This window comes from Manis javanica, chromosome 12 (assembly GCF_040802235.1).
Source record: "Manis javanica isolate MJ-LG chromosome 12, MJ_LKY, whole genome shotgun sequence".
NCBI lineage: Eukaryota > Metazoa > Chordata > Mammalia > Pholidota > Manidae > Manis > Manis javanica.
In genome coordinates this window covers 76,341,692-76,368,140 of record NC_133167.1, presented here as the reverse complement: position 1 = coordinate 76,368,140, position 26,449 = coordinate 76,341,692, and the positions used below count along the sequence as shown (strand labels likewise).

At 38.3% G+C, this 26,449-nt stretch overlaps 1 protein-coding gene across 1 annotated transcript in view; it reads left to right on the top strand.

Annotated features, from left to right (window-relative positions):
• LOC140845294 (disintegrin and metalloproteinase domain-containing protein 18-like) overlaps nucleotides 1-20,913 on the top strand; it is a 31,623-nt gene extending 10,710 nt beyond the window's left edge. Inside the window, 6 exon segments of the mRNA XM_073219279.1 lie at nucleotides 2,735-2,933; nucleotides 9,375-9,480; nucleotides 10,423-10,605; nucleotides 13,069-13,156; nucleotides 17,952-18,075; nucleotides 20,323-20,913. Of these exon segments, the coding sequence (XP_073075380.1) occupies nucleotides 2,735-2,933; nucleotides 9,375-9,480; nucleotides 10,423-10,605; nucleotides 13,069-13,156; nucleotides 17,952-18,075; nucleotides 20,323-20,486 (864 nt within the window). The 3' untranslated portion in view covers nucleotides 20,487-20,913.
• Nucleotides 20,914-26,449: the final 5,536 nt, after the last annotated feature.

Sequence of the window (26,449 nt, the reverse complement as noted above, 5' to 3'; positions counted from 1 at the left end):
AACACGAATAGCAGACAAAATGTGTAGCAGACTAAACATGTCAGATATAGAATATGCAAAGAATTCTCACACACTGATAAGTAAAAGACAAATCACACACACACACACACACACACACACACACACACACACACACACACACACACACAAACATAGGCGAAGGGAGCCCCCAGGATATTTTCAACAATGAAAATAGAATTATTCAATGAATACACTGATCGTCTGCAGTATTAAAATAAACACAAATAAAAATAATAATTCAATATCCTAAAGCAGTCATCCAAATGGCAATTTTAAACACAATATCAGATATTGGCCAAGGAGTGGGAATGGAGATCATGCTTGGACAGTGTTGTGGAATTTTGAATTAACTATAATCCCTCTGGTGAAAAATATTTGTGTATCTCTGAGCTGAGTATAAATTATCAAGTTAATTGATTATGACCAGTTCTTTCATGTATATACCTTAGAAACATGCACATGTATGGAAAATTCAGTAAAGAATATTAATTATAGAATTGTTTGTAAAAGCAAATCATAAAGGCAAACAATATTTATTGGTATTGGATGGCACATAAATGTACATTGTATAAGAGGTATTTAACAAATGCAGGCTAAACATACATATGCTAATACAATATTATCTTCAAATAAGTAGGGATAAGAAAGCAAGTGGCATGATACAAAGATTTCATAATTCCAGTACTGATATAGTATATATGCATAAATACTCCCTATATTCTTTTTGCCCAATTCTTCAATAACTTATAATTTATTATAGTAAAATTATTTCAATGAACACTTTTGAATATTATGGCAAGCATATTCAGTCTTATAACTTTACACCACAACCAAGGGATAGGCGGTCTCACTACCACTCCCCCAGAAATGCCCCTGTTCCCCACTGCAGGCAGTCCACACTTCCACCCACGGGCCCTGGCAACCACAGGTCTGTCTCCTGCATCTGTAATTTTACTTTTGCGAAATGTAATATAAACTGAATAATTATATGGGTAAACATTATGATTAGGCATCTTAGCATAATGCATTTGAGATTCACTCATGTGGTGGTGTTTCTTACTTTTTTCTTTTTGTGTTGCTGAATAGTATTGTAAGCATGCACCACAGTGTGTTAATCCTTCCCCCAGCTGAGGAACACCCGGGTTTTCAGTTTTTGGGGATGCAGATACAGCCGCTATAAAGTCTTCATAAGCAAATTTTGTATGAACATAGTTCCATTTTACTTAAATATCTATAAGGGAGATTGCTGGGTCATGCTGTAAATGTATATTGAATTTCATAGGACACTGAAAATCTATTTTTCAAAGTGGCCAACCTATTTTGAGTACCCGTAGCATTGATGAGACATGCAGTTGCTCTGCAAACTAAATGTAAACTCTAAAACCATAAGACATAGGGTTTCATTTTATGTTTGCTACTGGTGTATTGTTTATACTTTAAAACTCATTTTACTGGTTGTCTTGAGTTTACAATTCTTTGATTAATTAGTCTGATTTCATATAATACACCACTTCATGTGTAGTGAATTAATCTCAGAGCACTCCCATATACTAGAAACACAAAATATACTGTTACTATTTTTGCTTTATATAGTCTTTTATCTTTTAGAGCCAGTAAAATAAGGAAAGTAAAAAAAACTTTATTATTAACATCATTAATTCCATTTCCAGCTCTCTTTTTCCTTTTGTAGATTTCTGTTTACTGTCATATTGCTTGTGCCTAAAGACCTCCCTTTACTCTTTCCTGTAATTTAGGTCTGCTGAAAATGAATTCTCTCAATTATTATTGGCCTATGAAAGTCTTTATCTCTCATACATTTTTGAAATATGGATTTCTCAGGTATGGCATTCTAGCTTGGAAGTTCCTTTTTATCTTGTCATTTTGAAGATGCCACTTCATTCCTTACCCATCTTTGTCTCAATCTGTGAAGTGCTAATTCAGTCAGACTGGATTGTAGAATGTCTCTGAGTGTATGAGAGCATATATAGTGGGTCAGCATTTGGACTTGTGAATTTCATTGTGGAAGGCAATGGATGACTGATTGAATCAACAGGCCATAATATTTGACAGCTGCTCTACTCTTTACCTGAGCTATGCAAGAAGGCCCTTCTGCTCTCAGATAATTAAATATGATGATGATGGTCATAACCTATTTCATACATTGATTCCATGTGTTATTCTAAGCACTTTTTAAATATTAATTCTATTTAATACTAACAATCCTCTGACAGAATGATTATTATCTCGTTTACAAATGAAGAAACTGCAAAACAGATTATGTACCTCAGCCACAAATAAGCTAGTAAAAATCCAAGCAAGGGATTTTAGGGCTGTTTGGCTCCTGGGTCTCTCCAAGAACAAAAAGACAGAGGCAATGTTCCTCCAGTTTTGAGGGACAGGTGTGTTTAAACTAATCTGTCCCCCTCCAAAAGCCGGTAGAGTTGGATGGCCTCCTCCTGAGAGGAGAACACAAAGCAGTTGCAAATCCTCTGTTGGAAAGGATCCTTTCGTATCTCTGAGAGAGTTACTTTTCTTCAGGCTGCATAATGAACACTGTACCTGATTTTTCCTTCAAAAAACTCAGAGCCGTGGGAACTCTGGGATTCCCTCAAGTATCCACGATCAGGTGTATTTTATTTGAAAATTCTCTTGGGTAGGTAACTGAGGGTGGTCATTCGCAGGACATGATTTTCTTTCTCTTTTTCCCTCGTAGATATCAGTGGCGGGCACTCCATGCAGAAAGAGTGTTTATCGAGAGTGTGATTTCACAGAGTATTGCAATGGGACCTCCAGTACTTGCATCCCGGACACCTACGCGCTCAATGGCCGGCTGTGCAGGTCGGAGACCGCGTTCTGCTATGACGGACGGTGCCAAACTGCTGATAAACAGTGTGCCCAGGTATTTGGAAAAGGTACTGCTCTAGCTCATGTGTTTCTTTTACCTCAAACTGGGACCCTCCAGAGGATATACTACTTATCACACCTCTAGAGTGGAGGAACCTGAAGCACAAGGTCAAGAAAGATCAAATTTCAATTAAAGAAGGTTTGTTTTTGTAGGAGTGTTTGAAATTTTCCAGAATAGTCTTGCACATTCCTTTCCTCATGGTTTGGTCTGGTTTTCAGTCATTAGCTACCTAGGCAGAAATCCACAGGATGGCTCATGATTTACAGAGAGATTGAAATGGCAAGTCAGTAGCTTCTGAAATTTCCTTAGATTCCTTTTATGTTCATGGTCTTTTAATTTGAAAGGTTCAGAGTGAATTTCGTTCAAGTATGATCATATTTCCTCGCTGAAGAACTGCTAGAGTAACAGTAGTCATAGGTCACTGATGACAATTCATTTTATATTTAGCTTTTTAAACAGGTTTTGTGAGTACTTCAACTAAGACTCACGCAGATATGCTTGCCTTGACGCAGTAATTATTCACAATACCCCAATATGATTTTGTATTTTTAGAAATTAAGTTAAACTTGAATAAATCAAAATCACCCAGGGAAATGCCCTCACAGTCATTCGCTCATTGAGCAAAGTAAATGTATACCATCGAGATTCAGTGATCTGCCCAGAAGTAACATAAATACAGTTCGTACCGAAGGACGTGGTATGTGGTCCATACGGTCTTCCTAACCACTCAAAAGTTGTCTTTAGGATCCCGTTGCAGATCAGGCACCTTCACCACCGTGCAGTGGCCACAGAGCCCTGGACGTCTGGGCCGCAGCCGCCGCCCCTTCTGGGCGCTGTGGCTCCAGGGCGCCCCTTTTCACTTGCTGTTTTCCTTCAGGGCTTACTTGCATTTGAAGATCCACGATCAGGCATATTTTCAGGAGCCTCGAAGACACGCTCCTTTTTAAGATTAAGTAAAACTTTTAACCACAATTGAGTTACTTGACATTTGACGTCTTTCCGAGTTCTAATAAATAAGAACATGTCTAGCTCAGACTTGACCATTCGTGTATTTCCTCTTCTAATATATACTCTAATGTCCCCACAAAGCTGAGCCAAATGGATCAATAGTTTGATCTTTTGATTCAATTCATTCATTCCCCTTTTATTCATTTATTCATCTCCCATCTGGAGCAGGTATTTCTTCTTGTTTTTATGTTACTAAAAACTAGAAGGCAAACGTCTGCTTTTAAGGTAGTCTGCTATATGAGACCTGTGAATGAACAAACAGTTGCTTATATTTTGCATTATTTCTTTAAGTAAAGTTAAACTTTTAAAGCAACTGTAGAAGTTTAACCAGATTGGTCATATTTTCCCATGAAAAATATATTTACTGAGTATGTGCATAGAGATGAAAGTATTCAATAAAACAGGCATAGCCACGTGGTTATTAGACTCATGGAGCACGTGATCAGGAGACAAAGACAGCAAGTACATAGACACAAAAGAAGCAGGAGGCCTCGCACTGGGTTAAGTGCAGCTAATGAAAAGATGATAGGATGCAGAAAGGAACATGAGGTGTAGTGGACAAGAACAATACTGCCTGCTGCCATCAGACGGTGTCGGGCTACCAGCTTGCTCCTGCAGAATCTGTCTCCACTGCACAGACGCACCTTACCCAAGGGCGCCCACTTCCCAACGCAGCACACATCCGGTTATGCGGTCATATTAATGAAGGTAGGATATAAAGGCCTGGGCAGGTGCCCGATAGGCACCTGTCAGGCATGTACTCTGGCGGGCTATTCATGCCACCTGTGGGCCGGCATCTCACTTGCCGTCTCTGCTCCGTCCCGCTTCCTCCCTCTCACTTCCAGATGTTCGGATCACTAATAAATGGCTCGCATGTCGTATCTCACCTAGATGCTGGCTTCTGGAGACTCTAACCACTAACAGTTGGTACTCACAGTGATGTGAGGAAAAAGTCTATGAGATAAAATTTCAAAAGTAAATCACTTGCTTCCAGGCCATCGGTGAGCACCCCAACACTGGTGGAATTTGAGAATACACTCACTGAGTGACCTGAGATGGTGTACCCGTGAAGGAGCATGCATTAGGCAGTACTGCTGGGGTGTAGGCGGGAAATAGCAACTGTACAGAAAATGGCATGGGATGGCTATTACTCAGCAACACTGAAATCTAGGAAAAGGTAACAGAAAGGTGTGCATTTGAAATCAAAGTGTGAGCTGGAAGGCTTTTCCTGTAAAGGTATAAAGAGGCTCCCATCTCTTACAATCAGAGGTTAGAAAAAGTTGGTGGAACTCCAGAGAACGTTCAATTCTCAATCAAGCCTGTTTGGCCAGGGTTAGGTTCTGGTGGGAAAAAGAATGGGACCTGCATTTGGGATGGGAACAGATGAAAAATTAGCCCCCCAAATTTTGAGCCTCCACACTTCTCTGAAATTCCTGAATCTGTAGAATGATACAGCCCTGTTCCTTCACACCGCCGCTGTTCCCTAGTAAGAATGGTGAAAGTATCTTCCCCTTGCTTAAAGATAATGCAGAAGCCTGTCACTCACAGCGCAAACTACATCCTTATTCGATCCTGCCCCTCCCCACCCTGGCTGCTAGCTGAAAACAGAGGGAAGGCAGAGCAGCAGGGAGCCGGGCTGTGCTGGAACTTACCCGGGAGTACGGGGACTACTCCCCAACGTAGTGCAGGTCCTACACAGCCGTTCCTACCAGTATCAAGGGAGGGCACAGGGGCCTGGATTCTGCGAGTGCTCAGTCATAAGACTGGACAGGGGAACATTAAGAGTGGATAGGAGAGAGTTTGTTGATTTGGGAGCACTATCCCAAGATATGGGATTTAACATCCTGGCAAGGATCCTAGAAGATAACAAACATTTCCATTGGGATTATTTCCAGAAGCATGGAAAAAAGCACGATGGCTCACTCAAAGTTTAAGTGGCAGAATTGTTACAGGAAAGGATTATAAGGCTCAGAGAAGTGGAGATGCTTGACTGCATATACTGTATATGTATGGCCAAATAATTAGGCCCAACAGGAAGGCCCAAGACATAGGGAATAGGCTGCTCAGAGGAAGGCCAGACTCACTAGACATTTCTACAGTGGCTTTCTCTGTCGGCCAGGGCTGATGGTAGGAGATGCTACTAAAGAAGCAGGCTCATTGAGAGCAATGGGTGTGATAAGATCTTGAAAAATCCAGGCCAGATAGCAGTGCCTGACTGCCAGAAACCAGATGGATAAAATTATTGTAAGTAATAGGGACAGAGTGGCAGACACGGGAAGCTGATCTATACATAGTCAGGGACATGGTTAGTAGAATAGGACTTCTATTCTGTTGTGTTCTTTGGGCAGTCAGCAAGGGTATTACCCAGATTGTGCTATCAAAAGAAATAAAAAATGGGTGACTATTAAACTGAGGAGAGTTGCCTTAATGAATGGCATAATCCCATGTCCAATTCTGAATCTAAGCCAATTTTCAGAAGCAAAACTCATTGACGTAAAGCAGGGTTAAGTGTCCAGAAGGAAAACACCACACCTTGGCAAATGTACATGTGAACAATTCCTCTAAAACACCCCCAGATGGACATTAAACCATTTAATCAGTTATCTGTTCACTGGGGAAATATCTAAGCATTTTGAAAACTGGTGGACAGAGTCTGAATTGATGTAACTACCTGGAAATCCAGGGAATGAATATAGTCCTTCCCAAGTTTCAGTTTACAAGGGGTCCACTAGATCCAAGTCCACTGGTAGTCATTTCTCAGTCCCAAAGGGCATCCTTGGGGCTGGCCCATAAGTGGTTTGTGCAGTACCATTACTAGGTCCTTGTCCTGTGTGGTGAGGCCATGGACAACATGTCTATAACTGTCGGGGGTTTCCAAATACTGGTGCTCCCCTCAAAGGGTGGTTGGCTGTGTAACATCTACATGTAGTTACTCAGTCTGATCCCTGCGGAAGCCAGATGGTCCCCAGAAGATAATAGTAATCTACTGCAAATGCAGCCAAGTGGTAGGTTAAGTAATTGCATCTCCTGAGGTCTCTGCTCGAGCAGATGAGCATGGCCTCAGATATATGGTAGGAGTGTAGCCACTGGTTTGGCAAATATAGTCTTTTCTATTCCTATTTGAAAAAAGAAAACTAGAAACAGTTTGCAATCACGTGGAAGGGACGATGCCGTTAATTTCCAGTTTTGCTTCAGAGCTATGTTTACGCTCCTTCCCCCAGGCATCATGTAGCTGCAGAGATGTAGACATCCCAGAAAATATCACATTGATCCACTCCATTAGTGATTTTGTACTTATCCAGCTAAATAAGCGAAGCATAGGTAGAATGGTGGGGGTCTAAGTAAACACATGTGTTGCAAAGGGCAGGAAATAGACCCTCAAAATGCTCAGGAACCTGTCACATCAGTAAAATTTCTAGGAGTCCGGTGGTCAGAAGCATGACCTGATGCTCCATAGAAAGTTAAAAATTCACTATATGCACCTTGCATCTCGTATGACAAAGAAGGATAACGCTGGTGGGCCTTTGGGTCCCAGAGGCAGCAGACTCCCCATGGAGAAGGACTGCTCAGCTCCATTTACCAGGGGGCATGAAACGCGGCTGATGTTGAGTGACGTGAAGAGCAGGAAAGGGCTCTGCAGCATGTCCAAGCTGCCAGGCGAGCATCCCTGAATTTCGAATCATAAAACATCACTGATCCAATAATTTTAGAGGCGTAGGTTGTGAGGGGAAAAATGCCATGTGGGGCTTGTACTGGGCTTCCTTGGGAGAGTGACAGTGAAGTTCCCTGGGGTTCTAGACCGAGGCTGTGCACTTTGAACCAGAGAATGATACCACTTTGACAAAAAAACTGGGCACACTATTGCTCCTCATGAAGATGGCGAAGCTGACTTTCATACACCAAGTGACCATGTGTTCAGGACTGTGCATTATAAGCTTAGTTATGTCAGAGCCACTGAGTTAGATGACTAGATAGACGGGAGTCACTCATTCATCTGGATTCATGCACAAAGAGGTCGCAGAAGAGCAACCCATGAGCGGGAAGTCCAGAACTGTACATCTTTCTCTGCCTTCCCCCTTGGCTTCTCCATCGGTTCATACCTGTGGACACGTGGGGCCTCACTATGACCAGCTGGCAGAGGAGGAACAAGCCTCGGCTCTTGCTGTAGATGTGTCGGCTCATTAAATCGGTTATGAGCTGAAATAGGACAGTAGCCATAGCATAGCCTCACTCGGGGGGGATGCCTGGTCCACCATTTCCTGTGGAAGGAGACAAGGTCTGAAGTTAGGTCACAGATGGCCTCACGGACAATGAATGAGGGCCCAGCTGGTCAGCGGGGTGCCCGGATGCGGGACCCTGGGAAGGCTAGAGCCCGGAGTTCTGTGACGGAGCTGTGTGGATAGACACGTGGGAATAAACAGGAGATGTGAAGATCTCATTCCACCAGGTTAGCAGCCGCCAAAGAGCACCCACCACGGGAAAGAGAGAAAACCACCCAAGGGACACAATGACTCGGGCGATTATGTCGACCAGCCCCGTCACCATCCGCCCTGGCGCCTGGAGGGTGGACACATTTCTGGGCTTTGTCTTTTTTTATTATTACTATTACTTCTTCTGAGATAACTGCATCGTCCCTGAGGTGAGCTCCTCTCTGCCTTGGCACTTGCCCCGTCTGGTCCAGTGCAGCCGTCAAGACACATTTTGGTTCCTTGCCTCTTCACTTAAGGCAACAGGTACCTGAAGGACATTATCTCCTTTTAAATGACTGAGAAAATGGTTCCTCCAAATGTTTCATTCTCACAAAGCATGTATTCCTCTCCTTTCAGCCTCTGACGATAGTTTTCTTCACACCTACTGCCAGGCTTCAGTTACAGCACCACATAATTTAGGTATGGTTTGTAATAGAACTCTATTCAATGTACCAGTTCCTGTGTTTAAGGAAATGGAAATAACCTTAAAATCCTGAGGCTCACATGTCCACCACAGCTATTCTGCTCCCCCACACTGCCTTTGCTGTGACTCCAGACTCGCAGCTAAGGCCGTGCTTGCAATACCGCTTATCCCTCATCAGAGAAAAAGAGTATGTTGCTCGTTGTACTAGTCCTGAAGGTTTCCACCCATAAATGACAAGCGTCAATTCTCTCATTCCATTAAGCAGAGCAGGTTACAATATCTGTCTTAATCTCCACTGGACTAGGAAGTATGCATTCTCACTGGGAGGGGTAGGAAATTGTTTTCAACAATAATATGATTTACTGCAATAGATACAATCCTTTTCTGTTTTCTGTTCAGTAAGCCAACTGTTAACCTTCTACTTGCATTGACAGACACACACAGAGAGAAAATGATCAAGTTCATGATTTTTCTGTTTATGCAATGAGTTTTTATTAGCTTTTTATAGACAAAAATTTTAATCTGGACTACCTGTTTGCATTTTAAGGTGCTCAAGGAGCTCCGTTTGCCTGTTTTGAAGAAGTTAATTCTCTGCGTGATAGTCCCGGAAAGTGCAGTTTTAAAAATTCACAACCATTGCCTTGCAAACAGAAGTATGTATATAAAAGTAATTGTTTCATTGAGTCATAAAAATTACTGTTTCTTGTCCAGAGACAAGATAGAAATGGACAGTAAATCTTATACCAGAAAAACAGTTTCACTTATCATTTTCCATTTATTTTCCTTCTCTGCAATTCAGTTTGCTTTTTCCTCAGTATTGTTCTAATAATGAGACTAGACTAAAGAAAGGCTAGTGTTTATTACCAGAGAGAGGAAGTGCACATAAACTGCCAAAAATCAGAAATTTGTGCTCTATATGGAAATTTTAAATTGAGGTTTTTTTTATTAAGTTGATTGATAATGATGCTAAAGCAAGTGCTTTGAATTTTAAGATGTAGCACTGATGAAACAGAGTTTTATTTTGTTTTTGTTCTTGTTGTTTGTTTCCAGAACACTGCTATGTAAAACAGTACCTATGGATAGCTAACCTTGGAGTAGTGGAACACTGTTTTTCTATCAACTATATAGAATAAAGGGATTATGGCAGAGACATGGGCATAATCAGAAGGGACTCTAGGATGCACGGAGAGGAAATAAATGCCATCAGCCACTGTCAGAAAATGGTGGGTAACAAATGACCAGACTGGCTAACCTGTATCGAAGTGGGCTTAGGTGATGAATTTTCCCAAAGAAGGGGCAAGATACGATGACCTCTCTAACACCGTTGGAGACAAGGCAACAAAGCTGAGCTCTGAAACAGGAAATGAAGTCCTCTGCAATAAAGTTCAGAATTTTTCAATTCTGCTACAGTGCTAATTAATTGGATTGCATTTAGTTTTGTGCACTGTAAGATAATATTATTTTGGCATATTTTTCTGGTTTTATATCATCAGAGAAACAACATCTATGCTACCATCTATTAAGATAATACTTACTTGGAATTAGGCATCATTTAAGAATAAAATAATGAGGAATTTTCTGCTTTCCATTTCCAGGGATGTTCTCTGTGGAAAACTAGCTTGTGTATGGCCACATAAGAATACTTACAAAAATGATGTTCAATCTGCAGTTTATTCATATATTCAAGGGCACGAATGTCTCTCTGTAACTACAGGGTCATTAGTGAGATCAGATGGAAGAGATCATGCCTATGTAGCTGATGGCACTATCTGTGGTGCGCAAATGGTAACAAAACATGTTCATTTATATTTAGCTATGTTAAATTATGTAATTTTATCAGATATGTATTTCACGATGACTATCACAATTACACTGAGTGGATTTGAACCTGGTGCTGCCGCTTATTTCCCATATGATATTAAAAAGATAAACTAAGCCTCCGTTATCCAGTAACTTTGATTTTTTAATTAACTTGTCATCACTCCTTACATGAGAAAAAATGCCTGTGTTTTAAGCACAAGATACCACTAACAGGTGATATTTTTAGATCTTTGAGTTATAACAGCTTTAAAGTACAGAATTCTAATTTAGAGTTTGCAATATTCCATGCTTCCCAAATAAACATAATTGAGCTTTCATTTTATTTAAATTATATGCTTATGTGTAAATCAAAATGTCAGGGTGAGAAGTTTGGAAGAATCAAACAAGAAGTCTGTAATAGGAAAGCATGGTTACAGCGATGTACAAGCTTATGATATGTGCATTTATACATATGAACATTGACGTTCATGTAGTCACAAAATCAAGGGAGAACAAAAATGGCTCAGAGGCTTATTCAATCTGGAAGTATGAGTGCACACATTACAGAAAACATAAGGCATCTGAGATTTACAGAGTATTTCGTGTATATGGCACTCAGCACTTCTGAATTAAAAATAAAACCTAGACATGATGACTCAATTAGCCAGCTTTTTTTTAGTGCCACGCTGTGTGTTATTTTTATCTTTTTTATTGAAGTATAATTCACATAAATATTACATTAGTTTCCAGTATACAACATAATAACTCAACATTTGTGTACACTGTAAAATGATCACCCCAGTAAGTATAATTACATCTTAGTGTAATTAAGTAAGTGTAAAAGTGAATGCAATATTATTGACTATACTCCCTGTGCTGTACATTACCTCTCTGTGCCTTCTTTATTTTATAACTGGAAGTTTGTACTTCTTGATCCTGTTCACCCATTTTGTACCCCTCAACCCTGCTTACCTTTGGCAACCACATATCAAACAGAAAACATCTGTGTCTATGAGTCTGTGTTTTGTTTGATTTGTTTTGTTTTTTTAGATTCCACATATAAGTGAAATCACGTGGCATCTGTCTTTGTCTGAATTGTCACCTAGCATAATAGCTTCAAGGTCCATCCATGTTGTCACAAATGTCAAGATACATTCTTTTTTATGAAACTGGAAGCCTGCGTTATCCAGTAACTTTGATTTTTTAATTAACTTGTCATCACTCCTTACATGAGAAAAAAATGCCTCCTTATCCCCTTCACCTATTTTGCCCATCTCCCAACTCCTCCCTGTACAACCACCAGCTTGTTCTGTGTGTTCATGAGTCTATTTCTGTTTTGTCTGTTTGCTTTTCATGTGCTTTTTGACCATCTCTATATCTTCCTTGGAGAAATATCTATTTTTGTCTCCTTTGGCCATTATTTTTGAGTGTTGGTTTTTGTTATTGAGATTTAGGAATTCTATATATATTCTGGATATTAATCCCTTATGAGATATATGATTTGTTAATCATTTATCCTATTCTGTGTGTTGCCTTTTCAGTCTCTTGATAGTGTCCTTTGACACCTGAAAGTCTTTTTAATTTTGATTAAGTCCAGAGTATGTGTTCTTTTTTGTTACCTGTGATTTTGGTATCATATAAAAAAAGCATTCCCAAATTAATGTTAGGAACCTTTTTCCTGTGTCTGCTAAGAGTTTCATAGTTTTAACTCTTATGCTTGGGTCTTTGATCACTTTGAGTTAATTTTTGTATATGGTGTAAGATAAGGGTCTAAGTTCATTCTTTTGATATCTTGTTTTCCCAGTACTATTTTGTATATAACAAACAAAACTAGATATCTAGTTTTCCCAGTACTATTTGTTGAAGAGACTGTTCCATGCCGTTGAAGAGTCTTGGCAGCCTTACTGAAAATCATTTGACCATATTTACAAGGCTTTATACCTGGGCTCCCTAATCTAATCCATTGGTCAATGTGACCAGTTAACTTTTCTCTTGCCGGATTATTTTGATCAATATCATAATAAAGATTCATGACAATTTACAATCCAAAATATTACTTATATTTGAAACCCAAACAAAATTACTGAATTATGTTCTAATTTTTGAAGGAACAAATAATTAACATTAATCTAACCAATTATTCACAGCAGAACATTAACATACTATAGAAAACTCCCAATGGACATTCTCAATTCAATTCCCAATGTAGGTGTCAAAACAAATTATATGATATCATTACATAAACTATGTCAAGGCGAACATCCTCAGATTTTTTTCTTAAATTTATTGTTTAGAATTTTGTATTGGACTTGCAGAGTCAGAGTAATATGGAATCAAAAGTCTCTACTTGACTAATCTCATATCTACATATATAAAACATAATTATTATATTACATCAAATTTGTGGATGACTATGAAATACTATGTTTGTTTTATTATAGTTTTATATTTACACAAAATAAAACCTGTAAGGAAGTTCATTTAATGGGATATAACTGTAATGCCACTACAAAATGCAAAGGGAATGGGGTAAGTAATTTTTTTTGTAGCTCTAAATTGCAAGTTATATTGTGGGCAATTCAAAGTAAAAATGTATTCTGTTTGGAAGAATTGCAAATCTAGGTTACCTTTAAACTGATCTTGCCTAAAAATAGCTAATATAAAGAAAGTCAGCTGAGCTAATTCAAACGCTATTAAATGACTTGTACTATATGTGTTGAATTTATAAATTTGTAAAAATGAATTAGAACAACTTACAATTAGGTACATGTTTAAATGAAAAACACTTATTCTTTTCTTATGCCAATAAACACACATTTTACCTAGATTGTGAACATATTTTATCACTCCTCACATTCTTCATAATTAAAATGTATGGCTACATAATAATTTACAGAGAGTATACTTAAAAAATGTTGACATGGTAGAGAATTTTCCGATTGTTCTTATGAAGAGGTTTCTAATAGGCAGTGTATCCTCATGCGAAAGAACTTTTTGTTTCCTCTCAACTGCTTCTGTGTTTTTGTCTGGTAATACAAATTTTTTGTTATTTTACATGTCATTTTCATATCTTCACATTTATAATTTTGCTTTTTGTTTTCTTATTTTCCTTAAAGAAAATCAGTGTATACTGCAGTCAACATAAGACTGATCCCAAATTCACCAAATTTACTAGTATTCAACTTTATAATTTTTAAACTGATTGGAGCGAGACTATGTAAAATATCTCGGCATTGCCTTCAGTGTTCTGTGGGCTTTATCTTAATATTAACACGCTGATGTTATCCTTTATGTTAATGTGTTCCTTAACGTCAATGTTATCATCTTTAAATTCAGCAAACAAAATAGCTACACTTTTTATTTTTACTTTCTATAACAGTTATTGGCCTGGTCTTTTTCTTTCTTGTTCAATCATCTGTTTTAAGTCTTCAGCCTTAATGTATTTTATAATATCTCAGAGTTAGAGATTGTAGATTATTGATACTTTGCTTTATTGAATACAAATTTGTTTTCTTAATTTATTTCTATTTGTATTCCTGTTTTATTTTTACTTAAGACTTTTTGGATGTTTTTCCTTTTGATAAAACTTTTTACCATGAAATATGACACACATAAAAGAAATAAATAAAACTTCTATATTCATTTTTAAATTTTCTCTATGATGTTACATTTCATGATTAAAATGTTTAAGAAGGAAAACTATTTAAAAGAACAAAGAAAAAACTGAAGAAACAAAGCAGCAGCAGACTCACAGAACCCAAGAATGGACAAACAGTTACCCAAGGGAAAGGGACTGGGGAGGGTGGGTGGGAAGGGAGGGACAAGGGGGAAAAAGGGGCATTATGATTAGCAGACATAATGTAGGGGGTGGAGGGCCTGAGGAGGAGAAGACAAGTAGTGATTCTATAGCACCTCACTACACTGATGGACAGGGACTGTAATGGGGTGGGGGGGGGACTTGATGATGCAGGAGTGTAGTAACCATAATGTCACTCATTGTAGATTAATTATACCAAAATAAAAAATAAAAAACAAATAAAGTACTTAATCAAGTAAAATCTAACTAAATCCAAGAGAATCTCTGTTTTCTTCCCAGTGACATCTCAACAGATAGGCAACTCTATTGCTGACAGTGCATGGAATTTATTTATAACTCCTTCATTTACAATTCCAGTTCAGTTTTATGAGCATGTAATTGTTCAGAAATCTCCATTATGAAATTTTGGCAGTTATTCAAGTATTCTTTCTTTATTCATGATATACTTTTCTTTATTAATAAGATTTCCATTTTTTTAGAACAGTTTTGGGTTCACAGCAAAATTGGGAAGTCCATTCTTCCCATATATCTCTCTTGCTCCCACATATGCATAACCTACAGCATTACCAACATCCTGGACCAAAATGGTACGTTTGTTATAAATGATGAGCCTTCACTGATGCACCATTATGGCCCAAGGTCCATAGTTTACCTTAGAGTCACTCTTGGTGTTGCACATTCTATGGGTTTGGACAAATGTATAGTGACATGTATCCATATGATGATATCATACAGAGTATTTTTCCCAGCCTAAAAATCCTTTGTGCTTCTCCATTCATCCCCCCTCCTCCCTCAACCTATGACAACCCCCAGCCTAAAAATCCTTTGTGCTTCTCCATTCATCCCCCCTCCTCCCTCAACCTATGACAACCACTGATCTTTTTACCATGTCCATAGTTTTGCCTTTTCCAGAATGTCATGGACTTGAAAATAAGCAGTATGTCACATATTCAGAGTGGTTTCTTTCCCTTAATAACATGCATGTAACGTTCCTTCATGCATTTTCATGGTTCAGTAGCTCATTTCTTTTTAGTGCTAATTAATATTCCATTATCTAGATATACCACAGCTTATTCATTCAGCTACTAAAAGACATCTTGGTTACTATCAAGTATTTGCTGTTATCAGTAAAGTTTCTTAAATACCCATGTGCAGGTGTTTTTTTGTTGTTGTTGTTATCATTAATCTACAACTACATGAAGAACATTATGTTTACTAGGGTCCCCCCTTCACCAAGTCCCCCCGACAAACCCCATTACAGTACTGTCCATCAGCATAGTAAGATGTTGTAGAATCACTACTTGTCTTCTCTGTGTTGCACAGTCCTCCCCATGCCTCCCCCAACATTATACATGCTAATCGTAATGCCCCTTTATTTTTCCCCACCCTTATCCCTCCCTTCCCACCCATCCTAGTCATCCTCCCTAGTCCCTTTCCCTTTGGTAACTGTTAGTCCATTCTTGGGTTCTGTGATTCTGCTGCTGTTTTGTTCCTTCAGTTTTTCTTTGTTCTTATACTCCACATATGAGTGAAATCATTTGATACTTGTCTTTCTCTGCCTGGCTTATTTCACTGAGCATAATACCATCTAGCTCCATCCATGTTGTTGCAAATGGTAGGATTTGTTTTCTTCCTATGGCTGAATAATATTCCATTGTGTAAATATACCACATCTTCCTTATCCATTCATCTACTGATGGACACTTAGGTTGCTTCCATTTCTTGGCTATTGTAAATAGTGCTGCAATAAACATAGGGGTGCATCTGTCTTTTTCAAACTGGGCTCCATGTGCAGGTTTTGGCGTGGACATATTTTCAACTCTTTTGGGTGTGTGTATTTTTCTCTTCATCAGTCTCCCTGGCAATTGATCATCTTTTTAGTAATCCAAAAATTAATAATCTAAGTATTAATACCAGAAAGTTAGGCACAACAGAGTATATTGAAAATTTATTTCATGATTGACTATAAGTGGTGGAGATTCCTGTGTGATCTCTATTGTTAAAGACATAGCTTTCAACATTTCACATTTTAGTATAATATTTGCAGAAGTTTTTTTTGGCAAGACAGTACTTATTCAGTTAAAATAATTGACATGACTAATTCATGTCATCTGAGAACAAAGACAATTTTATTTCTTCCCAACTTTTGCATCTTTTATTTCCTGCTCTTACCTTATTGCATTAATTAGGACTTCTAGTATATCGAACAGGAGCGGAAGGAGGAAACATCGCTTCCTTGTTCTTGATCTTAGCAGGAATACTTTTAGCTCCTCACCCTTTTTAAATATATTTCTCCAGTGTAGTATGCCATGTTAATTTGTGCATTTCTAGCTAAGACAGAAATTTCTGTGTATTTCAAAATAAAACTAAACCTTAGAGAGGGTCGTATTCAAATGAACAAAAGTAATAAAAACATTCAGTCCCTGGAAACCAAGAAAGGGGATATATGTCATGACCCAGGGAACACTTCCCACATTCCTTTTTCCTCTTCTTCACAATTTTCTTTCATGTCATTTTATGCTGGAGCCTCTCATCTGCCACCTTCTACCCCCAACACACAGGCAAAAACTCACAAATAAATCCTGTTTGTCTCTAAACCCCCAACTTACTCTCTTCTTTCCCTTTGTTCTCTTCTTCCTCTTTCTCCCTCAACATTGTCTCTTTTTTACTCTCTTTCGTTTGCTTTTCCTTTTCTCCTTCAGCTTCCCCCTCTTCTCTTTGTATTCCTAGCTTTACTCCTTCTCGGCCCTTTCCATTTTTATGGAGATGTTATTGACACATAGCATAATATTCGTTTCAGGTGTACAACACAGTGATGCAATATCTGTATATATTACAAAGTGGTCACCACAGTAAGTCTAGTTAAATCCATCACCACACATAGTTACACCTTTTTTTTTCTTGTGATGAGGACTTTTAAGATCTACTTTCTCAGCAAATTTCAAAAATGCAGTAGAATATCATTACCTACAGTCTCACTATGCTGTACATTACATCTCATGACTTATTTATTTTATAATTGGAAGTTTGTACTTTTTGTCCCCCCCTTCAGCCATTTAGCCCACCCCCATCTCCTGCCTCTGCAACCACCAATCTGTTCTCTGTATCTATGAGCATGTTTTTTTTATAATTCCACATGTGAGATCATATAGAATGTGTGATATTTGTGAAAAATTCTAAATTCACCCAATGACGTGCTCTCCTCTGTGAATATGATGGTCATAATTTAATGACTCCTATTTGTTAAAAGATGATTGGGGAAGACAAAGTAATTATCAAAAACAGTCAATATATAGGGGTCAGAAATATACTATCATGTATGTAGTGATTTTTGTCATTCATTATTGTGTTATCAAAATTTCCACTAATTTTTCTAACCCCTTTTCATATTTACAGTATTATTAAACCTAGAAAAATAGTGATTTTTATTCTTTATAATTTAGGTATTTATATCTAAGAGGTAAAGACTAACATGATTTATAGTAATTATGTGTTTTTCTGTTTCAGATCTGTAATAACTTAGCTAATTGTCATTGCTTTCCGGGCTATAGGCCTCCAGACTGTGAATTCCAGATTGGTTAACCAGGGGGATGTATTGATGATGGAAATGTTCAGAAATCTAAGAAGAAATGTAAGAAGAAATTAAATTTTTTAAACCACACAGAATGTCATTTTATGAAATAACTAAAGAAATATACTGCCAAGTCAAATTTTACGATCTGTGTAATTGTAAGAGTTATCTTGAATAGTGGCCTCAATCAGTGTTATATAATATCTGTGATGAGATTTCCTGAGACATTCAGTTTCAGTCAGCTTAGTTAAACAAGTTAGAGTACTCAAAAACTTTAAATTTTTTATATAAAATTATAAATTTTTATATATAAATATGTAAGTATTATAAAGGTAATAGCATGAATGCAAAACAAATCCAAATATGGAAGAATGACACTACACAAGTGATTTGCATCCCATATTATTAAAAACCTTGTAGGAAGCAACTATAGGATAAAGTGTTCATTTTGAATGAAATTTGGAAAAGACATGGCAAAGTATAAATAGAAAGAGTAGCAAATCATATTTTGACTGATGAAGTCCATGTTTATACTCTCTCTTGTTCCCATGAATGAAGGTAAGTGCCAGAGCATATCCACTAATTAAATCATTCAATCATCATTAATACATTACCTCCACAACATGTTATTAAGTGTCAGGGAAGGCAATAATATTGATATCCACAATTCAGAAAGTCTCTTCAGGCAAAAAAGTGAAGAGCAGTTTTCATAACGTGAGGAATGAAGGTAAATTACTTAGCACTACGCTTGATTATAAAAGCTTGAAGTAAACTGAAAGAGAAGATAAATAAGTCATCACATAATATCAAATATTTGTTAGCAACAAGAAATAAGGCATGATGATCAGTTGTGTCTGGCACAAGCACCAGAATGGATAATGATGGTTTATCCATGTTTTCATAAATGAATCAGGATAGACAAAGCATGAAGTTAATGAATTTGACTTTGAATAGACAGCGTCTAGGTCACATGTAGAAGAACCCACGTGAAGATGTCCACAGGAATCCACGGGTGTTTGATAATAGTTTCAACTAAGTAGGGATGTCAGGGATTGGTAATCCTTAGATTATAATTCACTTATAATTAATTAAAGTAATTTGTGAGATAATGTGTAAAGGTAAAAATGTGTACCTTTTTATGTGGCATAAGAGATTTGGGTATAATTTCAGGGACATAATTTCTAGATTATTGGCTGATTCTTGAAAGAAAGATAATAAAAAGGAGTAGTCCCAAGGCCTTCTGTTTCTGGCCATGACAGAATAATGCTAGAGAATTAGATGAGGTATTTGTTACCAGATAATAAATAGTATAGGACTATGACCCTTGAGATAAGGGACATGCATAAGACTCAGCATTGTGTCTTTAAGACAGTATTAGCCATTCTTGCCTACCGTGTAATGGGTGATTCAGATGAAAAGGACAAAGAATGCGCAGGAAAGACACTTGAAGAAATAATGACCACAAATTTCCTAAACAAGATGGAAAACACCAACGTTCAGTTACAAGAAGCTAAGCGGACCTCAAGCTGGATAGATATAAAGAACTTTACGCCTAAGAAAATCATAATCAGGCTTCTGAAAACCAATGGTGTAGAAAAAAATTTTAGAGCAGCTTGAGCTGGACTTCTGTTGTCCTGCAATGTAGAGGGAGGAGATCAAGAAAACCGCTCCTCCAAAAGCCGCCGAAAGGACGGGCCACCTGTCAAACGAACCACTTCAGTTCTATGGAAACTAACCAAAACCACACTAAAAAGTTGTTTCCTCATGAAAACCACTTCAGCTAGCAAGAGTGAGTCCGTGGCTTCCTGCGCTGCGGCCGCCCCGTCTCCGCAGGCCCAGCTCTGTCACCGCGGCAGGTCAGCCAGGACGCGGCAAGAGGTGAAAGCCGCGAGCTTTGCCGTCGCTCTCCGTTGGTTTCCTTTAAGGAGGGAAACTGTGAATTTGGCGGGAGAGGGATGGGGGTTTTCCCACAGTCCATTCCCTTCTCAGTTTTTAACTTAAGTCCTGTTAATGTATTACCCTTCAAAATATTGATGTTATAAATAAGCTGAATGTGGTAAGCAAAACTCAAGACATGTATACAATACCATAAAATTAATATGCGTAAAAGACAAACAGGAGATCTATGAAAAACGTACCATGGTCATTTTGGGTCATGGGCTTAGGTATGGTTCTATCTCCCCCATAAGAGTTTGCAGCATATTGAAGTTTCGATTATGTTTTTATGGGTATTTATGCAAATACATGAAAAGAAACACACTTGAAATACTCAGTGAATATCCACTGAATTCTATGTTTCATTTCTAGATACAATTTTTATTAAAAAAGGCTACAATGCACAAAAGAACAACTGGCTTATTCTGAGGTTCCTCATTCTTCTGCCCTTTTGTGTAATTTTCACCGTTATGATTATGAAGCGAAATGAAATGAGAAAAGTATGCAAAATAGAAAACACAGAATATGAAGGGTAAATATAAATATACAAATAATGTATTATCTTAAACTGCACCGGTCACTGACCAGTGTCATAAATTCATAGTTGTACTGTACATTTGTTATATTTATTCCTAAGTCTGTGCTATTTTTAATCTAGTGTAAATGCCATTTTTACTATTTTGTTTTCTAATCGTTTGCTGTTAGCATGTTGGAGCAAGTCAAAATCTGGACTATCCTAGAGCTATTTTCCTGATGACTGTTCCACACTGTGCTAGGGACTTAGTATATCAGAGAAGAATTTATTTGGTGCATGATTTTAAGTTCCTTTCCAAGTGGGATCTAAATTACGTTTTGGCGTTGGTTTTCTTTAGGGAAACCCTTTTTTTAATTTAGAAGCCGTGTGAAAACTTTCATTAATAAATTCTTTGAACCTCACAATTTTTCTATTAAAGTCTCAGAACACTGTAACACTTCCTATTAGTATTCTCAAATGCTGTAAAAAAAATCTCTCTTCAGTATTCCCTTAAAATTAGATACTATTTCTTACAAATTTATACCTGCCATTCTTACATCTGTGTCTCTTCTGACCAAACATTTAACTCACTGAAGGCAAGAAACCCTCATTTAAGTACCTAAAAGTAACCTTACAAATGTCAGTTTTCTTGAAAGCTACCACCATTAAGTGGTCCACTTAATGAAAAAACTTTCATTTGTACACACATTACATGTATACTGTTGAGGGAAGTAATGGACCGTACGTAGTCTCTGAAAGCAGAAGTGACTTAATTTTGGCCTGTCATGATTCTTTGCAGAGAAAAAGAGAAAAGAAAATTCAAAGAATGGCCTCATGGGTAATATCACTGGGGGGATCTGAGTAATGCCCATGCTTAGTACATCTCCCCAATCCAAAACTTCCCCCTGCTGAGCCTTAGTGATGCCCCCTTATGACCTCTCCCAGCAGACTTGGGAGGTGCACCTTCAGGCCTTGCATCTTTATTTCTTCTACAAGTAATATATATATATATATATATATATATTGGAGCCATTGAAAATGTTATTTTAACCAGCTGGAAATAAAAGTATTTCACCTTGCGGCAATATATTCATTTACATCATGTATTTCCTTCTTAAGTTTACAAAGGACTTCAAGCTTAGCTGATTCTGGAATAGCTAGCATAGAACCATCTGTCCTGTCTGGAGTCATGAGGGACTTAGTTAGCAGGGCAACTAGGCTGGAACCTTACAAAGTCCTATTTCCCTCCCTTTACTTAATTTTGTGATACTTGATGCTACAGGTAAGACAATCTTGCCTCTGAAGTACTGCCACCACTACTTTGTATATATGGAGTGTATGAGAGCTGAATTACCTGGTTTTCCCCCTTTGTTTTATTTTCTTAGTTTTCCAAGGGAACTTTTTATCCATCTTTTTGTTATAATTTTGGATGGCCTCTGCAAACACACCCTCTCAGTCCTGCTCTTCACAACACTCTCAATCTTTCATTTGAGTGAACTTAACATAAAATATTAATAGACAAAATACTGGGCCTTCTTATAAAATATGCGAATCTAATTCACTTGTCTTTCTGCTTGTCACGAAAACAGTCATTGAAATTAACACTATAACACACTAAGAAAATTTTATGTTAAGTGAAACCCTGAAGACACTAAGAAAGGAGCACACTGGGTATCACAAAGTGGGGAAAGGGCCAGCCGGGCTGGGAGAGTTAAAGAAGGATACTAGGAGATCCTCATTAATCTTTTTGGCTTCACACACAACCTGGAAATAATGGATGACTGTGACCGACAAAGTGTTACGTGGTAACAGATAGACAGGTGGGTACTTTAAAATAAGTAAATAAATAATTAGTGAAAGAAATTTCTGAGAAATACAATTCCATTCATACATAACATGTTCTGTTGGTCTCCACTTGGGTTCAAGAAATTATGTCCCTCTTTTGTTTTATATATATGTGTGTATATATACACACACACACCAGTTACATATCTATAAAACCATATATATAACTACATAAAGAATTATTTAACTATATATATAGATAGACAGAAACACACACATATATGTACACTTCCTTATATATAAGCAATGTAATATTCCTAATTAATTTGCTTTTTATATGCTTTGCTAATCAGTTTTGAGAAAATCCATATCTGGTTTATGGCCTGGTACATTTAGGATAATTTTGGTTGAAAATAATAGAAAAGACTGAGTATCTCCTTTTCTCTAGTCTCAGTTCAAACCATCATCATCAGATAGATTTCCCTTTTGGTGGGACGATGGATGATTCTTAGATGTTTCTTAGAAGAGTAAGTAGTCCACCTAAAATGCTAAACATCCTAATGCGTGTGAGGTTGTAGCTCATTGTGGTTTTTTATATTTCCCTATGATTAATGATTTGAGCCTCCTTTAATGTGGTGACAGGCCGTTTCTAAATCTTCTTTTGGAGGAATGTCTATTCAAATCCTGGTCAATCAGGTTGGGTTTTTCTTTTGTTTGTTTAGTTTTGATTTTGTTGCTGAGTTTTGGGAGTTCTCTGTATATTCTGGGTATTAATCCCTTATAAGGGAAATTTTCTTCCATTTTTTAAATTTGCCTTTTACTCTATTGAGGTACAAAATAATTGAAAGTAGCGTCTTGAAGAGAGATTTGTACCTCCGTGTTAATCACAACATTACTCACAATAGCTAAAAGGTGGAAGTAACCCAAGTGTCCATGATAGATGAATGGATGAGCAAGATGTGGTGGTCTAGACAGACACTGGAAATTTGGGGGTGCAATATCCAGCCATAAAAAGAAGGAAATTCTGACAACTGCTACAACATGGATAAACTTTAAGGACATCATGCTAAGTGAAATAAGGCAGTCACAAAGGACAAACACTGTATGATTCCACTTACATGAGGTACCCAGAGTAGTAACATTCCTAGAAACAGTTAGTATAATGTTGATTGCCAGGGCTTGTGGGGAGGAGGGAATGGGGGCTCCTGTTTAATGGGTATATAGTTTCAGCCTTATGAGTTTTGGAGCTGGTTGGTGGTGATTGGGTAACTGTGAATTTACTTGGTAGCAATGAACTATACACTTAAATGTGATTAATATGGTAAATTTTAGGATATGTGTATTTTAACCACACTAAAAAATATTTTGGAAAAAAAAAACCTGAAACTAGGTAAGCCACCAACCTGCATATTAAAACATGAAAGTTCTTTCCAAGTTAACTCTATTTGCCGTTTAGTGTGGAAGTCCATATTAACTGGGAAAAATTCGTTTAGCCTTTCACATGGACTCCCTAAGCCATAGGTTTTTCTAAGAAACAAAAGCATACCAAACTGAATAAGTGGATTTCAATTGTTTTCCAGTCATTTCATGGGTGAAATTATTTCGCCTCATACTTAAATTATAAATCGGTACTAAAGTAGTAAATCATGTAATGTTTAGCATTTTAGTTGGACTACTTACTGTTCTAAGAAACATCTAAAATACTATTGATTTTTGATATCCTTGTAGTGTGAGTGTGGTTTTGAGCTGCATCTTAAATTAGAACTCTGGCAGTAGGCTGATTGACATAGGCAGTGGTCTGCCACTAAAAATACTGTGAATTTCTATTTTCTGTTCTCCTTCACTACAGTAATTCAGTCATTGTGCCAGAAAACCATGACCTGGACTATGCCAAGAAGTTGACCAGCGAATGTCCTGTTTCCAGAGAATGTGAGCTCAATAACCCTTGCGTTACCCCCGAATGCGATTAAAACGTCAAATGTTTGGAAACCAAACACCACGTGGGCAGGAGCACAGCGGGTCTGCGGTTATCTCCTGCCGCGGACGGTGGAGGGGCCGGCGGCTGCACCTGCGTGTCCGGCTCCTCAGAGCCCCGCCCCGCTTCTGGAGCACAGCCCTTCCCCCGGCACAGGACGCAGGCCCCTCCCTATGCCCCGCCTCCAAGGGCAACCACGCCGCCTCACCTGTATCCCCGTATGAGCCCCGTTTCCCGGGGTGCAGGCCACGTCCCTCCGCCGCACTCCGCTGGGAAGCTCAACCCTGCCTCTTCCACAACCGCCTGCACAGTGGCGGGGCTGGCCGGCCGCACGGTGCTTCCTGTGTTGCTGACCCTCTCAGGCCTGGGCCGGCTGACCCCCTTGGGCCCTCGTGAGCACAGGAGCCCGCTCCTGGGGGGGGCCCCCAGGCGGGCGGGGTTGCTCCGCATCCGCGCAGAGCCGCTCGCCGGGGTCCGCGGAGCCTGACGGCCGGAGGGCTCCTCTCGGGCCTGGGCGCGGTGTCCTGCCCTGGCCTGACCCTGCGCGGGAGAGGGCGCGCACCCTCTGCGGAGTTGCGGAGGGGGACCCGGTCGGGGGCTTCTGAGACCAGCCCTTCACCTACGCCCCTTCTGGGGAAGCCTCGGAGGGTGCTGTCCGGCCCTGGGGACGCTCACACACGTTTTCCTTACTGCAGACGCTGGTACATCACTTCTGCAAGTTACAGAATCACAGAAGATCGAGACACACACCAGTGATGATGTTTCTTACATGCATGCCATTAAGAACACATTCTGTATATTTTCGGTGTATTTTAAATAAATGGATACATATCCATTCTTTAAGATTGTGTTCATATTTACTTTGTTAATGAGTTACGTTGTATGAATGAGAGCAATCGTTTTGGTAATTTAATTTTTACCAAGTACTATATAAACGTAGTGGAAATATTTTTAAAATACAGACTCAGGAAAAAAAGTGACAAAAATTTCTCTCTCTAAAAAATGTATAATTTAAATACTCTTACATAAGTGAGATTATACTAACACGTTTGATTCTTGGGGTAGGTAGGTTCTGTATCAAGTCCCACCACACGGAGTCAGCTAATGCTGAATCATTCATTGCTTCAAGGGGAAGTATGTAGATCTCTCATATAGATCATCTTAAATTCTAAAAGCAACTCATCCGAGAAGATTCTATTTTCTCTAGGTCACAAAGGATCAAAGGACGCTCAGAAGTGAGAGTGACTTAACGTTAAACAACAGGCAAAGGACCTAACAGACATTTCCCGTAGAAGATGGCCAACAGACACGGGAAGAGGTGCTCCACATCACTGGTCCTCCGGGAGATGCAAACCCAAGCCCGGATGAGACAGCGCCTCACGCCTGTTAGAATGGCTGGTACCAAAAAGACAGGAACTAGCAGGTGCTGGCGAGGATGTGAAGAATAAGGAAATAAGTACTCTGTTGGTGGGAGTATAAATCAGTGCAGCCACTACGGAAAACAGTACAGTTTGTCATAAAACTAAAAATACAAAGACCATATGACCTCATAAATGCCACTTCTGGGAATTTACCTGAAGAAAAAAAACCCCACTAATTTGAAAAGATACCCACCTCTATGTTTATTGCAGCACTGTGAAAGTTATGAACAAACGTCTTTTAAAAAATAAATTTATTTCGGAAAAGGAGAAAAATCCAAGGAATTTAATAATTACAGAAAAATAAACTTTTTGAAGAACAAAAACAGAAAAGTTCCCATTTACTCTTCACTGAGTCACCATGTCCAAATACTTCCCAGATATGTTCTAACAAATAACGTTTCTTATGCTTTTAAAATTTTTCCAGTGCCTGTGTCAAACTGTTTTAAATCCTGTAAAGTCTAGCATAATGTGAAAATAAAAATACACCAATATCCCAATTTTGAAATTTAATCTCAAATAGCTGATTTGATAATTCACTCTATACATGCATATTACATAAAAGCTAGATTTATATCAGAAAGTACTGGTTTTTAATTAACATTGCGGGAATATCACAATTCTAACTTAAAGATATAAAGTGTGGACTGTTTATGTGTATTTCAATATTTTATATAATTTTTAACTGTTGTGTGATGTTTTATAAATTCTATAGTGGGTGGCACAGTTAAATTCTTAATGGCCAGAAGTAGAAGTCACGTCCTTTTCCTATAATAACAGGTATCTCATAATTGACCCAAGAAAAAT